The sequence below is a fragment of the Tenebrio molitor genome, chromosome 1 (assembly GCF_963966145.1).
Source record: "Tenebrio molitor chromosome 1, icTenMoli1.1, whole genome shotgun sequence".
Classification (NCBI taxonomy): Eukaryota; Metazoa; Arthropoda; class Insecta; order Coleoptera; family Tenebrionidae; genus Tenebrio; species Tenebrio molitor.
Genome location: NC_091046.1, coordinates 8,872,696 through 8,888,420, shown reverse-complemented (window position 1 = coordinate 8,888,420; position 15,725 = coordinate 8,872,696). Strand labels below are relative to the sequence as shown.

The window sequence follows — 15,725 nt, the reverse complement described above, 5'->3', positions numbered from 1 at the left end:
TATTGCAGAACCGTATGAGAACAGTTATTAATTTGCTCTGCACATTCTGTAGTCTACTTTAATAAGGTACCTAGAAGCATATTTTTGCACCATTTTCCAGTTTTCCAATCTCATTTTTCCAACAGTTTTTTTAATAACCGAACGGAACAAAAATTTTCATATTTTTGCTAGTGACTTGGAACCACCTCGCACGGTTTTCATAATATGTGCTCTATTTTTCGTGCATTATCCACTGTTATCAATTTTGGTACAAATTAATTTTACAATTTGTGGGTTCATTGTCCCTCCATGCCAGTTGGAAAGCACATTTATACAGGGTGTTCTCGAAGTTGACGCGTTCCTTGTAACACGAGGTACTACACATTATTCTTAAGAATTTTAGCCTAAATCTTCTTAGTAAAATGTTTGTATTAACGGAGATAATTGATTGTATATTTTTATTGTTTTCTAAAATTTTTAGTCCGGTCCTGCCCATTTCTCCGCTGTACTAGATTAATAACTAACCTGGCCCAGAATGGTGTCCTTCCGAAAATCGCTTTGCAATACTCTCTGGACGCTGCCGATGCATTCTGATAACGTGATAACATTGCCCATGCATTAGCAACATATCTGTGAGCTCATTATTTTCCTAATAATAAAGCCATTTCGACTAATTAGATGACAACTCTGACAGTAGTTTTGATTAACGTCCATGCTCATTTGATTTTTTTTTGTCAATTCCAATTTCTAACAAATCAGCGCAAATTTGAGCAGGACCGGTTTCAAAAATTTCAAAAAAATTAACTTCATTGCCGTACACATTTTACTAAGGTGATTTTGGCTAAAATTCTTTAGAACAACGCATACTATCACATGTTAAAAGGAAGGCCTCAACTTTGAAAACATCCTGTATACATGAAACAAATTTTGCTGTAGACCTACCTTCACGATTGTCTTTTCTCCATATGTCAACCATCATCCGGATCTCTTCTAATGTTAAGGTCTGAACACTAACCTTTCTTTTGTTTGAGCATCCTTGAAGTCGTTTCGAATCTGTGACAAATTTTCTTTCAATAAATGTTATATCCAAAAACCTCGGAAGAATTTATTTGCAAAAATTTGGCCCCGGAGTTCCAAATAGACTTCACTCACGATTCTCTGTAATTGATACCTACCACTTTATTCTTCCACACGTTTTTTATATTGAAATCCTCAAGCTTTTAAAATTTCTGCTAGACTATTTATTGGGACATTAGTTCATATTTTCATTCTTTCCACTTCCACGCGCACGTCTTGATGGTATTTTGAGTGACTTATTTATTTCATTAATTTTTTAAAAATGCAAATCAAATGAAACTAAACAATATTTTTTCTACTAGAGTTTGAAAAACTAACATATTTGAATCAGTTAGGAAAAGAGGAATATTTCACAAGGGCGGAAATAATATTTCAACACTAAAAATTCAATTTTGATAGTTTTCTGAGATACATAACTTATAAACTATCAAAAATAACCTAAAAATTTACAGATAAATAATGTTTTTTTAAAGCTTTGCTTAAACTAATACGAAAAGCGCTGTTCAATATTCGTGTGTTGTAACTTTTCAGATATTCGGCGTGTTTTGCATATTCTTCAATATCAAACGATTCACTTGTATCAGACATTTTAATAGAATTTCCGTAAATTTACTCGAGCGAACAACTTAAACGCCTTCACAAACTTTTTTTATCAACAAAATTGTTTCTCTTTAGTAACGAAAGCAGAACAACCACAATTCCGCTTTTTAATTTAGAAATAATTATGTAATAGAATATTAAAAATATCCAAATTTAATTTATTTCCCAAACTCCAATAGAAAAAATCATGCCTGCAATACGTAGGAAATCCATTTTTTCTGTACACGGCGTGTTGATCTCGCCTATCGCCTCGATAAAAAATCCCATGCCTAATACGGAAAAAATTACTTTTCTTAACTTATTGCATAAACAGCTATTTCAAAACAGCTGTTGTTGTTTATACGAGACGCAACTATTCATAAAGATTCGGTTTTAAATATCAGGTGGAGGAGGAGGTGAGATTTTGGTTTAATTAATTTTACCTATTGAAAATTTGCACTTAGATGTTAAATGAAGGGATGTTATTGGCTGAAATGTCTGAATGAAATAGTCATTTAAAAGTAAATCATGATTTTCGTCTACACAACAAAAATATAAAAATTATCAGTCTTCACAGGCATCGCCCAAATTTATTTTTCCGTCGCTCAAGAGATTTTTTGAATTGTACATCGTGATTTTGTTTCCTAAAATTCAACATTAAAGATATATACGGGACTAATAAATAGCAAGTGAATATGAAGTCAGCCAATTCGAATTTTTTTAAAATTATAAATAAAAAGTAAATTTCAATGTAGAATTGTATCGGAGAAATAAAACAGGTAGAATTTACAAGAATCGAGACAGGTGACGATCAACATCACTTTTAAAAATATGTCGAAATGATGATTAAATCTTTCCCCTCAAGATATTCTGTTATTCCATCAGGCGGACTTGACAATTAACTTTTTGCACTGCTGTTGTGTTTCCATCGCTCAATTCACAAATTCACACCACCACTCCCGGCACGTGATTATTACAAACCTCCCTTGGGCATGTTTATCTATATGAGAATAATTCCGGCGGCTCGCCGTAATAACATCAATTAAAATGCATCAAACATTTCATACACTTAAGGGGCCAGGTGTTATTTTTTCACGTATCCGCGTGATAATCTCGCGATACCCACGTCACATAAAATATTAACATACGAAAATACATATAGTGTACACAGCAACCTTGCGATATCTGCTTATTTTGTAATAATCGCAAAAATACTTTCGCACTTGTTTTGGGCAAAATTAAAATCCAACATCAGTGGATTCCGTTTCGACCCCGTCCAGCTGTTTATTCGGCTATTTTTAGTTTCTCGGATAATATCATTTGTAAAGTAGCTGAAATATCAGAGTCGTAATGACACACCGAGAGCGAACCTGTGATTACGGCCTCCACTCATTTCAGACCATTTTCATAGAACCTTTCATTATAGGGCAGGTGTCGGCCAACTATTAATATTTCAAATTAGACTCCATATTTTATGGTGCAACTCCATAAACTGTGATAAAGGAAACCGTTTAAACCCAATCAAAACAGCATTAAATTCAGCCGAAACTCACTAATATCCATAACGAACGAAATTAACTTATTGTGAAGAATTATTCGAAGTTTCGTATTTTCCTTGTAGCTAATTTGCATAGAAACATAATTTGTAGCTTCTTATGTCATCATTAGAAAATTAATAAAGACGAAAGCAAATTTATCGGGCGTCCAGGTAATACCATCAATCTTTCGCCTCCAAAAAACCGTAATCCACTCGACTTTTCCCAAACCGGCATCACCGCTTTGTCGGCAGTTTTTCGAAAAACCGCCGGATACGCGACCCACTTCGAGCGCAAATTGTTTTATGGCGGCTCCGGTAATTAGACCTATTTGCTCCGGCCCCCAATAAAAATCTGCCCGCAGCCCCGACAAGGACTGTTCCATAACAGTCAACAAGTTTTGTTGCAGATGGTAAAACTTTTGAATTATATTAGCGCACTTCCGACGGCGCCAAGCATAATCGTCTCTTCTACCTGCCGTTGGTATTTCCCGTTCCTATTCCATGGTCTCAGCAATGATAGGAATTCGAAATGACAAACTTATATTATGAATAGACTGACAGTGCCCCTGCGGGACGCGAACATCCCCTGGGAGGACGGCAATCAATTGTTTATACGATCCGAGTTAATTTTTAAGATGCTGGCCCCGCCGGCTGCACTGGACTCGAGGGTGCACCCAAAACACTCGCCGAATTAAAATTCGTTTTAATTTAATCTCACAATCACGGGAATTAGTATGCATACTTAAAGCATCAATTTTAATTATGAAAAATTACAAATACAAATACTCGCTCCTTCCACTCGCATTAGATATTAAAATTGCCATTTTTAATGCATATGTATTAATTTAAGCTGACGTATCCGGTTCTGAGACCCGTTACGTTTCTTCTAAAATATTGTAATATATTTAACACAAAACGAGATAGTAACGGCTATGAACTTCATGTGTCGGTATTTAAAATGTACATTGTTTTCAAATAGTTACACATTTATCTTGTATTACCTTCTAATGTGGTGTATAAAATTACGTCGGTGCATGCGTTTTGAAACTGGTTAAGGTAAATATCCAATAGTTATTTGTATCACAACGCTAGAAAATGTAATTTTGCAAGTGCAAGCACGGTTTGTGGTGCCTCGGCTGACGCCTCTGCCCTGTAATACACAAAACTTTTTAATTTTTGTTAAAATATTACCGGAGGGGGAATTTATTTTTCTTCCATTGGCGACATAAAGGATCCAAAAAGCGACTGACACCACAATATTTCACACTTAAAAACTTGTACAAAAATTTCACATGACATTGACATTAGAGCCGACAACTTAAAATCTTTCATTAAAAATTCCTGTTTCGATTTTCTTGCCAAGGCAGGGAAATGCCATTTCCATGACGATTTAGACGAATGGAAATATTTTCTTGACGGAGGCCGAAAAAAATTATTTTACTTGCGAGACAAGACTCGATGTTGCTTTTCTGACTGATTTTATTTTGCCACAGGTTGGGTCTACCAAAAATATGAATTAACAACGAACGAGGAGTAGACATGCACTTTTCTCATTTCTTTGATTTCTTAATTTTCCTCAATATGGGCAGCACGCGGGCGGCGTAATAATAACAATTTTTTAAGAGAAACTAATGCTAATTTGACATGACATTTGCTATTGGCTTGTATCGGATCTAAAACAACTGAAAATCCTTATAATTTTTCGTAATTATATGTTTCATGTTTGTAAAACCTTTTGTTTTCAAAATTCCATTTGTAATATTTTTAAAATGATAATTAACAAATGTGTCACAACCGAAGGATTATGTTTCTTCTTTCTTTCGATTAGTTCTGGTTGCGGTAATGATAATAATTAATAATTAGACTAAAAATTATAAGGATAAAAAATATTCCACATCAACCAATATCTACATATAATAAAGCATTATTTAAAAATGCATGAAGTACAAAATATTTTTGTTTTACAATACAAAAATTTCTGATAATAATGCGGAATCTGGAAAAGTGGCCCGAATGCTTGCAGCGTTTCCACGTTGAATGGCAAGGGAAATCCTCTCGAAAAGGAATTTCTTTGATTTTAAATCGCTTGATTCTGCAAAAAGTCGGTTTCCAATGACATTAATGAAATCTGTGGCTTCTTTGCACCAAGGTCCTAAGGTTTCAAAGGCTAAACCTTTAAATATGTAATTTAACGAAATAATTGAACTATATTTGCTGTTTTATTTAAAAATATTTTTAACAAATACTTAATTCATTTTAAAATTTAAAAAATCGAAGTATTCAAAATATATAGTTATTTGGTAACACATTTATTGAATACATATTTTATAAGGAGCGTTCAAAAAATGTGTGGTCAAGTAGGCCGGATTTTTCGCTCTCTTTTAGAAACGCAGATACATAACCTCACCTTTGTCATACATTTGGTGTGATAAATGACAAATTGAGACCTCTGTTCATTTTATTGTACATATTTCACTTTCAAAGCTTCTGGACCAGGTATTCCACTTTCAATTTTTCGTTTTATGCTTTCTGCTTCGCAAAATATTTGACAGTTCATGAAGCCACGCCGTACGTTAACGGAAACAAAAGCATCACTCCATTTGACCCCACACATTTTTGAACACACGTTACACAAGTTCAAAGTTAAATTTCTTTTTTCATCACGTTTGGAATAAGATAAATGAAATAAATTGAAATTCAAAAAGAATGGGATTATTTTACCACTAATGTTTATTAAAATAAATCAAAGCAGGTTGTGAAGAAATGAAAAATATTAACTAAACAATTTTAGATGTGACTGAACAATTTTTGAAGTTATGGATTTAGCACAGATTTTTTTTTAAATACATACATGTACATTTACATTTACATTTACAAATGTTAACGTATTTGCATTTACTATAAATATTTTCATTGGTTAAACAAACTGACATTTTACTTGATTTGCTTATGTTCTTCCTAGTGCAAAAAATACAGTTATGTCGTATTTCAAATTCTACTAATTTTATGACTGTAAACATTTACATTTTTTGTGTTATTCGATTTAAATAATCTATTAAGTTTAAATGTATGGCACGTGTAAAGTTTAACATATTAATACTACTAAAAGGAAGGTTAAAGATATGAACAGCGTAGCCTACACTAACCTGTTGTATCTTTTTGCACAATCCAAAAATATAGAAAACGTTCTTACTACGCTCATGCCTAATAAACCTCGTGACTAAAAAGGCGTTTATAAACCTTGCTGCATAATAGACTATTATAACATTAATTAGAAGTGGGTAGAGGTATTGGATTCTCTCATGGGCTGTGACTACTTTGCGCAGATATGACTCATAGCCCATGAGAAAATCCAACACCTCTACCACCTTTTCAGTTTGTATTTTTCCTCTCTTATTTATTTATTTAACGATGCTTTTTGCTAATTCAGTTTCTATGAAATTTTTCCAAATTAGTCTTCAAGTCAGCACATCATGTTGGTTTAAAAATGTCTAGTTTTTCTCAGTTTAAACTAGTAATTTATGCAACAAGTGCGCAAAGCAGTACTTTTTCTCACGAATGGGATGTTTGGCAATTCCATGAGTTCTATGCAATATTTTTATTTAGAAAAATTAGTAAACATCAATATTTTTCTCATTTTCATGAAAAGTTAGGTGCAGAAGAAGAAGAACCAATAGGCGATCGTTGTAGGGCAAGTGTTTGTTGCGGAAGAAAAATAATAAATGCGGTAATTCAGTTCTCAGTGAATAATTTGCACGTAAGCCGGCGTCCAAAGAAAATTGTCCTAATGCATGTACAGTTACGAATTAACTTTCTGGTAGTTTTTGAAGTAGGTAATTAGACGTTGAGGCTGAAATCTCGTTCACGAGGGAAAATTCGCAAAACGTGTTCCTTCACTTAAAGCCCTCAAAGAGATCGTAGGTGAACGTGCATAGCGCAGAAACTTTATTTAAATTAAGCCCAGCAGATAATCCCGCCGCTACCTTTGTATAAAAATTTCCGCTAGTCCATTAAGTTTATGTAATAAGTGGGTACAGCTGCAAATAGACGAGCGCCGATAATCATAATCAAGTTTCCGTTTTTCAGTGGGGATTAAGTGCAGGTTTTACGAGCGAGTTTCCCCAACCGGGATTGAGTTATAGATCCTTGCATCTGGTGAAATAATAAGTTATAAAATGGTTAGGTGCGTTGTGATTTAAAATTAATAACCGACAACAAAGCAATCTAAATTATAGCTTAGTATATAGAACAAGGTCCATAAATCCTTACTGTGGGTTATATACGAGTCCTTGTCACTGGGAACCGTGTCGGCCGGCTCCGTACAGGCATTCTATATACGTAGATTATATAATGCAATTCTTCGGTTTTATTAAACGGCGATGCGCTTTGCGCAATCCTTCAAACGCTCCGAAAAGTCGAGGAGGTGAAGAAATCGTTTTCACGATTTCTGATTTGTGTTCGTATCGTTCACAATCAACCAATTCATTCGAAATTTCAACAATAACATCAATTCACACACGAACGTTTTGTAATTCTCTTATCTGTTATCTGAAAATAGCCTTTGTTTGGACCAGCAACAAATGAGTTTGTAATTTCTTATTTATAAGGCATGGAGGTCCATTCATTGAAAACAATGAGAAACTACTCTGGAATTTAAATGACGACCAACTGCTTTTTAATAACCTGTAAGTAGAATTCAACCAAGACAATACGTTGTGTTGTACTTCGGTATATTATTAGGCAAATGCTTTGAATTGTAAATAGACCACTAAAATTGAAATATTGCCGCGCACGCTCCATACCCTCGGACGCCATTCCTGCTGAGCGTTCCCGAAAATATTTTCCCGGGGATTTTTTCACCGACTTGTTTTGGACAAAGCGGCAACGTGCCGGAAAAAACATGCAACGAGGCGAGGAGCACCTGGTTCCGAATTAATATTAATATAAACGAGAAGTATTTTAATCCACATGCTACTTACTAATCATTTTCTAGACCTTCTGCTGCTTTTCAAAGGATTAAAATTTTAGTTTAGTTAAAATATAAAATATTGGAGCTGTACGGTTTAACTGGTTTAATGAGTTCAAGCGGTTAACTTGGTTAATTAACTGATGGTTAAATTGGTTAAGAATTAACAAATAATTGGGCATTAGCTAATTATCCAAGTCAACGGTTATAACGTGACGGATTTAACCACCCGGTAATCTAGTTGGAAGATTTAACTTGTTAACTAATCCAGCACTAAATTTAACCGGTCAAATAGCTCGTTAATTGTTTGGCCGATTTGGTTTGTCTAACTGGTTTAACCGTCAGCTAATTAACCAAGCGAACCACTTTAACTGGTTAAACCATTTAAACCGTACAAAACTATATTTTTTTTGTTTCTGTTTTGAAAATTAACTAACAATATTTATTAGATGTCTTTCGTCCTTTAACTAAACCTGAGAACCAGATTTTTATTTTTTTTTACGATTATTTGTTTTAAAAAAATCGATGTTCAGTTCACTTTAGCCCACCTGACCTCTCACCGCTTTATGAAATAACATAAAACTTGATATTGTGACTTCCTTTGATCGTTAAAGTCCAATAAATGAACTATAGACAGTATTTTAAATGTGTTTTTAGTATAAGGGGTTCTCAAATTTCATTCTACTTTTACGAATCACTAGAAAACGATTGTCGACAGAATAATAAGCTTCCAAATAAATTTAAACTACCAAAGTAACAAAAAATATGTACAGGGTGTTCTGCTATACCAAATACCTATCACTTTATTTCGAAAGATTCTACCTCCAAAAATTTAATTAAACCAAAATTATTGTTGTTTATTGAATTTTTAACAAATAAATTCGGTTTCCAAAGTTGAAAATCTGTCATCACAAATTTGTAAAGTGTTAATTTAATTAAAAAAATTACAGCTCATATCAAGTGTGGGAGCTTCACACTTCATAACTAATGTAAAATTTCAATTATAAAAATGGGTCCCTTGTCACCTGGTATGTGTTCGCAATAAATTTATAATTTCCACGCTTTGAAAGCGCAAAATCATGTATCTGGGTTAATTTTGATCGACTTGTCATTTGTCCCCTCGACAACAATCGCATTACGTCGCTTTCAGCCTGGATGTTTTCCTTTTTTCCGAAAGATTTACACTGGTCCTGGTTCCTCGTTGTGTGGTCGCGTCGTCGACGTTTGTGTAGGTTTGACAAATAGATCTCCACTGCCAGAAAAAATTACCGATCGAGCCCGGTCCCGCCGTCGTCGCCCCAATTATCTCGGCGTGGACGCGGCCTCAGTGGCGACGCTCCAAATCGGGATCAAAAGTAGAAGTTGTCTGCGAGATTCTGTTTATCTGCGGTGCAGCTCGACTTTGTGTCCATTTAATAAACATATCTGAGCATATGCGGCCGTATCTTTAGTGTTGTAAAGACACATGTGACAATAAGAACCGAACGGCACGAGGTGTAAAGTGGGTTTCCATGTAAAAAGCGGAGCATCATTCGTCCGAATCAGAATACAAATGATGCGAGCGATTCATTCCGACAAACACCTTGTATCCAATAAATTCAGTTAGCGTTTTTGTTGCATAGAAGTGGGATTTGTCCGGATCTGTGGAGCCCCATAAACAAGATAGTCACGCGTGTTTCCCCTCATTTCGATCGAAGTAGGCGGGGTGACACGCCCCGGGACGGACCTCCGCCTGGAGGGGCGCCAATCGCGCGCGCCGCTTTCATCCAAGCCCCGGCTTTTCCATGTAGTTACTGGTTGTAACACCGGGCCACGCCCCACTGCGCGGGTGAAGAGGGTGACATATTTCCGACGCATTCACGAGTGGTTCCCTGTTCCAGTCGCTATCAGATCGCAGTGGCGCATAGTTCGTATGGTGTTTGTTGTTTTTAGATGTTGTGACGATGGCTTCTCAAACTCGCTCATAGACATGTCATGAAAATTGTGCTGTGTTACCACTCGGATTTATAGTGTGTGGGTGACTGTGATTTGTTCGTTTGTATTTTTTGAGACTGGGACTGATCGTGCAATGGCAGCCTATGCGCAATTTGGGTACTCGTATCCGTCGGCTTCACAGGTACTTTGCCCTGTTGTACTCCTAGACCTACCGTGAACCAACCAAATCCAGGCGCGACGATAACCGTCGCGTGCCGCACCATGGTCAAAGTGCACCGCGCTGGCCAGAACTAGTACCAAAAGAAATCTGGCCAGACTCTCTTATGCTCAGATCAGACTTACGACACTCACCCTCGAATCCGCAAGTCTCCCAACACCGCCAAAAATTGTATTTGTTTGTTCTGTTAAAAAAAAGTCACGCCGATATCTCAATAAAACGTAATTCTTTGTTGGTGGAGTGTCTTAATTAGAAAAATTCTCATCAACACAGACCTTTATCGGAGTTGGTATTAAAAAGATGTGGCAAAACGGTTATAATTGGATAAACGACTCAGGTGGACGAGAGCCGACGGCACCTGCCCAGGCTGATATAGATGATCTATTTTCAAAGTCCACTCGTTTTCAAAGACCCTAATTTCTTGTGATGGTTATCAATAAGAGTTACCGCTGATAGAGTTAATAGAAGTAGCTGCGTGATACTTGCTAAGTTCCGAGTCAACCAAATGCTTGAATATTTGATTTTGACAAGTCATTTCCTATCGATGCAGCAATGTACGTAATGTATGTAGATAAGTAAGTGAACTAGAGTAGACACAATTATAACTATCAAAAGTGGTACCGCAAGGTGCTAGTTGGCAAAATCACGATACTTTCCTAGTACCAATGTAGAAATTAAAAAGTATGTAATTTTTTGGCACCGTATGTTGCAGAATTATCCTTCTAGACACGTAAAACCAATTAACTCGATATCTTTCTTCTGCAGTAGTAGAATAAAACTCCATTATTATCATAATTTTAAACATATATTATTAAGATAATACACTCAGGTACCTGCATAATTTATAATTGATTTTGTGTAGCAAAATTAGACTCGAGAATTTTTTCCTCTGTAATTGCACTTGATTGTAGAAGTTAATTACTGCCTTATGTTATTCATAAATAATAAGCGTCGGAACAGAAATTTATGCCGATATCTGGGTTCATGAACAATGTGGTTACGCGCTTAACCTCTCCTTGGTAAAAATTCGTGCAGTTTTAATTTGCCGTTGATTTATTCCTTATTGGTAGATTGGTTGGCTGATGATTTAGTGCTCGGCCACAAATGTATTATTGTTTTCGTACGCCTAGTCGCTAAAATGAAATTACTTAATTACACAACTGGCTAAATTAATTTGCTACAATTCCGCAAAAACCGACCGCTTTCGGTGTTGTCTTGGCGAAAGTTTCGGAAAATATTTTTATTATGCAGAACTGTGGACATTCTTGTTTGTTGTGACGAATCGACAGTGACCGACCGCTTCAGTCAAAGTTGTAAAGCTCAATTCTACCCTCTTTCCTGGAAGGGTGCAGCCCGGGCGAAAGCTCGTGAGTCATAAATCCCATTACCGACCAGCCGTTCAAAAATATTTTAAAAGTTAATAAAGATAACTGGAAGAGTATAACGAGCATAGATGCGCGCCTCGATACTGTCGCATAAAGAATATTAATTTGGCCACCGCGTTGTGCGGATCTTACGCAATCGAATTTTTCCACAGATTTAGACAGAAACATGTTTTTATACGCGTGTGCGACCACCTGACTTATTGCTGTTTAAAATAGCAAGAATTTTTCATGTAAATATTGTAATCGTACACCAGCCATAATTTTTAAATATTTCCTAATTTATGTCTCCAGATGAATTGGAGTGGTCGTAAAGCGTTGCGATAATTTTTTGGAATTGAATGAACATTTTATGCAAGAACCGTTGTATTGTATTGGTGTAATAAATGGTGAAAATTTCATTATTGCAATTATTTTCACATTGTGCTGTTTGAAATTTAAATAATCGTGTTTTAAACGTGTAATTAAATTATTCCATTAACTGGTGTTGTCTCTGGAGATTATTAACCATAACGTGTCACTTCTAGTACCGAAATATTTTTTGCCAAATTTACTGCCACCTGCAAATGACTAATTAACAAAGTGGACAAGTCTTGATACGCATCTACATATTGTAAATTAAGAAAACACTCTGTAGGTCGATCGGGTATCGTCTCATAATAGTTAATCTACTGAAATGTTTATTGTATTCAAATCGAAATATTAATTTACTCGGAACCAGTTCTATAAATAATAAATTGCTCGCGTTATTGTCACAGTTGTCTGTTCCGGAATAGGTCATCACATCACATTTTCAGATACCGAAAAATAGTTGGTTTGTATCTGAAGGTCTTGCCACTTACACGGTTAAAATAATTGGTAGCTCAGTTGCCGACTCTTTCTTATCTTAATTCCGTTATTATTCACAAATTTAAATAATTAGAGACCAACTTTAATGACTGCCTACCAGGTCTGTGTCATAAATAATGTTGTCACTTGCTCCACAATAGTCAGTCTCACGCATTTGACGACGCCCAATAGTTAAGGCTCGCGTTTACCTAAAAGAAATGTCCTAGTTGATGTGCAGTGGGTCCTCTATTTACAAATTTATATTTGGGTCAAACGGGTCAAACAAACCGAGAGACGCAGGTACCTTGAATTAGTCACAGACGCTCAGTAGAGGGTAGAGGATTACGATCCTGTCCTGTTCCGTACCTAAATACGGAGATAAAATTTTGTGTTGGAAAGACAAGTCCTACAATGCCAAATCTGAATTGGCTGCACTGCAAACTGTTGTTTCATTCCATTTTATTATTTATTAGCTGACCCGACAGACGTTGTCTTGTCCAATCCAAATTTCAGTAAATTAGTTTGTGATGATGATTTATTTTCTTCCATTAAATTTGAAATTACAATGAATCTCAAGGTGTTTTATTTACATTTCGATTGCAAGATCGATGTTGAAGTGAACAATCCGATAGCGAAATAAATTGGTATAGAAATAAAATAATTACATTTGTTGGACAGATCGCGAAACAACAGAAAAGTAAAAACGGATGTAATTTTAATTTAGGCTGGAATGCGTTTTTCCAGATTTTTCTCCAAATTTTCCAAAAACATTTTTTCAATTGAGTTATTTCCATCCCGCGAACAAACCAAACAAAAAAAAAAATCAATTAAATATGTCGTCAGTTATGATCGAGAGTGCATACAAAAATTATAATTTTTGAAGTTTGCCCTAATTTTCCGACTTTCCTTTGTAATTCGCCAGATTTTTTTTAACAAAAGGAACATTAAATTTTAAAAAATTAAAAATATTGAGCTAAGAATTTGTTTTAGTATTTTTTTGTAGGTACATAATATACCTACAATTTGATCGTATAGGACATTTTTCTGACTTTGAAGGTCCGACTAATAAAACTAATATTCACCAAATACAGGGTGCAGCATTGTGTAGTTGTATTTTCCCAAAGTATTACGATTAAATCTGCATTTACTCCCTGCAGATGAGGGAATGAATTTTAGTTCGGAGTTTCTACCTGATTTGTCAAGAATTATGAATGAGACAAAAATGACCCTTATGGTAAAATATTTTTAAGGTAAAATTACAATGAAACGGTTGGTTTCATCTTCTGTCCCTTCGGTGAATAATTGAATATTATCGGTTTATTAGTCAAAAAAAGTTGCTATAGATAAAGTATAGGATTATATTATGTACTCGCAAGTAATGATTTTTATTCTAATATTTATTCTGTACTTGCTCATGTAATAGTAATAGTATACTATTATTTCATACTAGAAGTCTGTTCTGTATCATAATTTTATTGCAAAAATAAAAAATCATATTATGTATTTTGTGAAAATCGCATCATCATTTTTCCTGTGGTAATGGCCGTTGCTATTGTTTTTTATAATGAGTATTTCCTTCATGTGTTTAGCAACCAATTGCGTGACAAATATTGACCAATCAAAACGAGAAAACAAAAAATAACCCGATAAAATTTCTCTAAAATGCAATGTGCAATAATCTGATAAAAAATGCCGGTACCTGATTTTTTTTTTATTTAATTATTTTTGATAAAAAGGATTGGAAATAATGCGTTTGTTTTCATTCTATTCAGGAAATAATCAGCCGTATACCCCTCGTGCAAAATTTTAATATCGGCAATTTTTTTGCTAATGAACTCAAACATCCATAAATTATTCGGTCAGAAGACCAATTATTATCAAATAAAAGCCCTCGACTTCGTCTCGTGCTCTTATTTGCTAATAATTGGTCTTCTGACCTCATTTATGGATGTTTTCGTTCATTAGCAAAAAAATTTCCGATAAAAAATTTTGCACTTGGGATATAATATGTGATTATTTCATTCATCATCATTTTCGACCAATCGTAAGGCTTTATTTTTTGAATTACAGCCATAATTTTTCGATAATTTTTTATTGTCCATCAAATGTTTTTTTTTTATTTTTAAGACAACGGCGAATACTAGTGTCACATTTTTTATTTTGATATCAAATGTCAACATGAGTCGTTAACTTCTGACACTTGCAACCATTTTAAAAAATGACATTCGTGGTTGCTAATCAACTTTCGTATTACAACTCGATCATTTCGAAGCACTCAAGTGAATATTTTTCGACTTTTGCACTTTTCAATGTCAGATTTGATTTGTAAAAATAAAACAGCCTGGTAAGTGTTGCTTAGCGACACTTTCCGGCTCTGATACTGTTATATTATAACTCACCTACCGGACTCAAATCGATAATGTAATCGAACATCTACCGGACAGTATAAAATAAAATATTTTAAATCGTGAATTTTGACATAAAATAAAGGAAAAAATTGTGCTTATTTCATGGTGTATTATTACTGGAAATTATTATTGCACGTAAAAAAAAAGGATAGAGATTTGCATAATATTAAAATGGGTGATATGCCGATGTAATTTGTACCCTTGTATAGTCCCCTTTCCGTAAGCTGTTAGCTCAGGTAGCATGTAGGGTTGGTTGTCTACAACGTGAAATTTTAACGTTGAGAAATGACTTCATTTTTTTCGTTTTTTTCAACTAATATTCAAGTAGGAAACACCACTTTTCGTCTGCGTCACATTCATAACAATATCTAGTGAATGACGTGAGATATTTTGGATATCTCTTTTCATTTTGCCTACACAGCTTCCAAGCAGAGCATTTTATTTGTGGTTTTTCAACAAATTCGTCAAAACAAAATTATATTTTTCTCTTCATAGTTCACTAATAGAAATGTTCATAATTTATGTAGTAAAGAGAGAAAACGTTCATCTCGTACTGTTTTCTCAAAAAACGTGATCGAAAATCCACTTTTTCGACCGTTTCAAACTCAGGTAAACGCGAGCCTTAAGATTATATTTTATTGCATTTAACAACGGCACAACGTTAATGGAGCACTTGATACTAAATGGAGATAAAAAAACATTATGCCTACGTGCCTAGATACTTTCAATAGAATGTTTCCAAAATGTCTCTGGTTCAAAAACGGAATTCGGGCATTGCTTGGAAATTTGCTGATCTCTAGATTAAAATTCACCACGT

The 15,725-nt window shown here is 34.8% G+C and overlaps 1 protein-coding gene across 3 annotated transcripts in view; it reads left to right on the top strand.

Annotated features, from left to right (window-relative positions):
* The window catches only part of LOC138125217 (homeobox protein caupolican-like), an 82,448-nt gene that overhangs the window by 25,036 nt on the left and 41,687 nt on the right, over positions 1-15,725 (top strand). Inside the window, exon 1 of one of the 3 annotated variants that reach the window (XM_069040439.1) lies at positions 10,000-10,254. The exons of the other annotated variants lie outside the window; for them this stretch is intronic. Within the exon in view, the coding sequence (XP_068896540.1) occupies positions 10,207-10,254 (48 nt within the window). The 5' untranslated portion in view covers positions 10,000-10,206. Of the gene's footprint in view, positions 1-9,999; positions 10,255-15,725 lie in introns of those variants that run through there. 3 annotated transcript variants of the gene reach the window in all.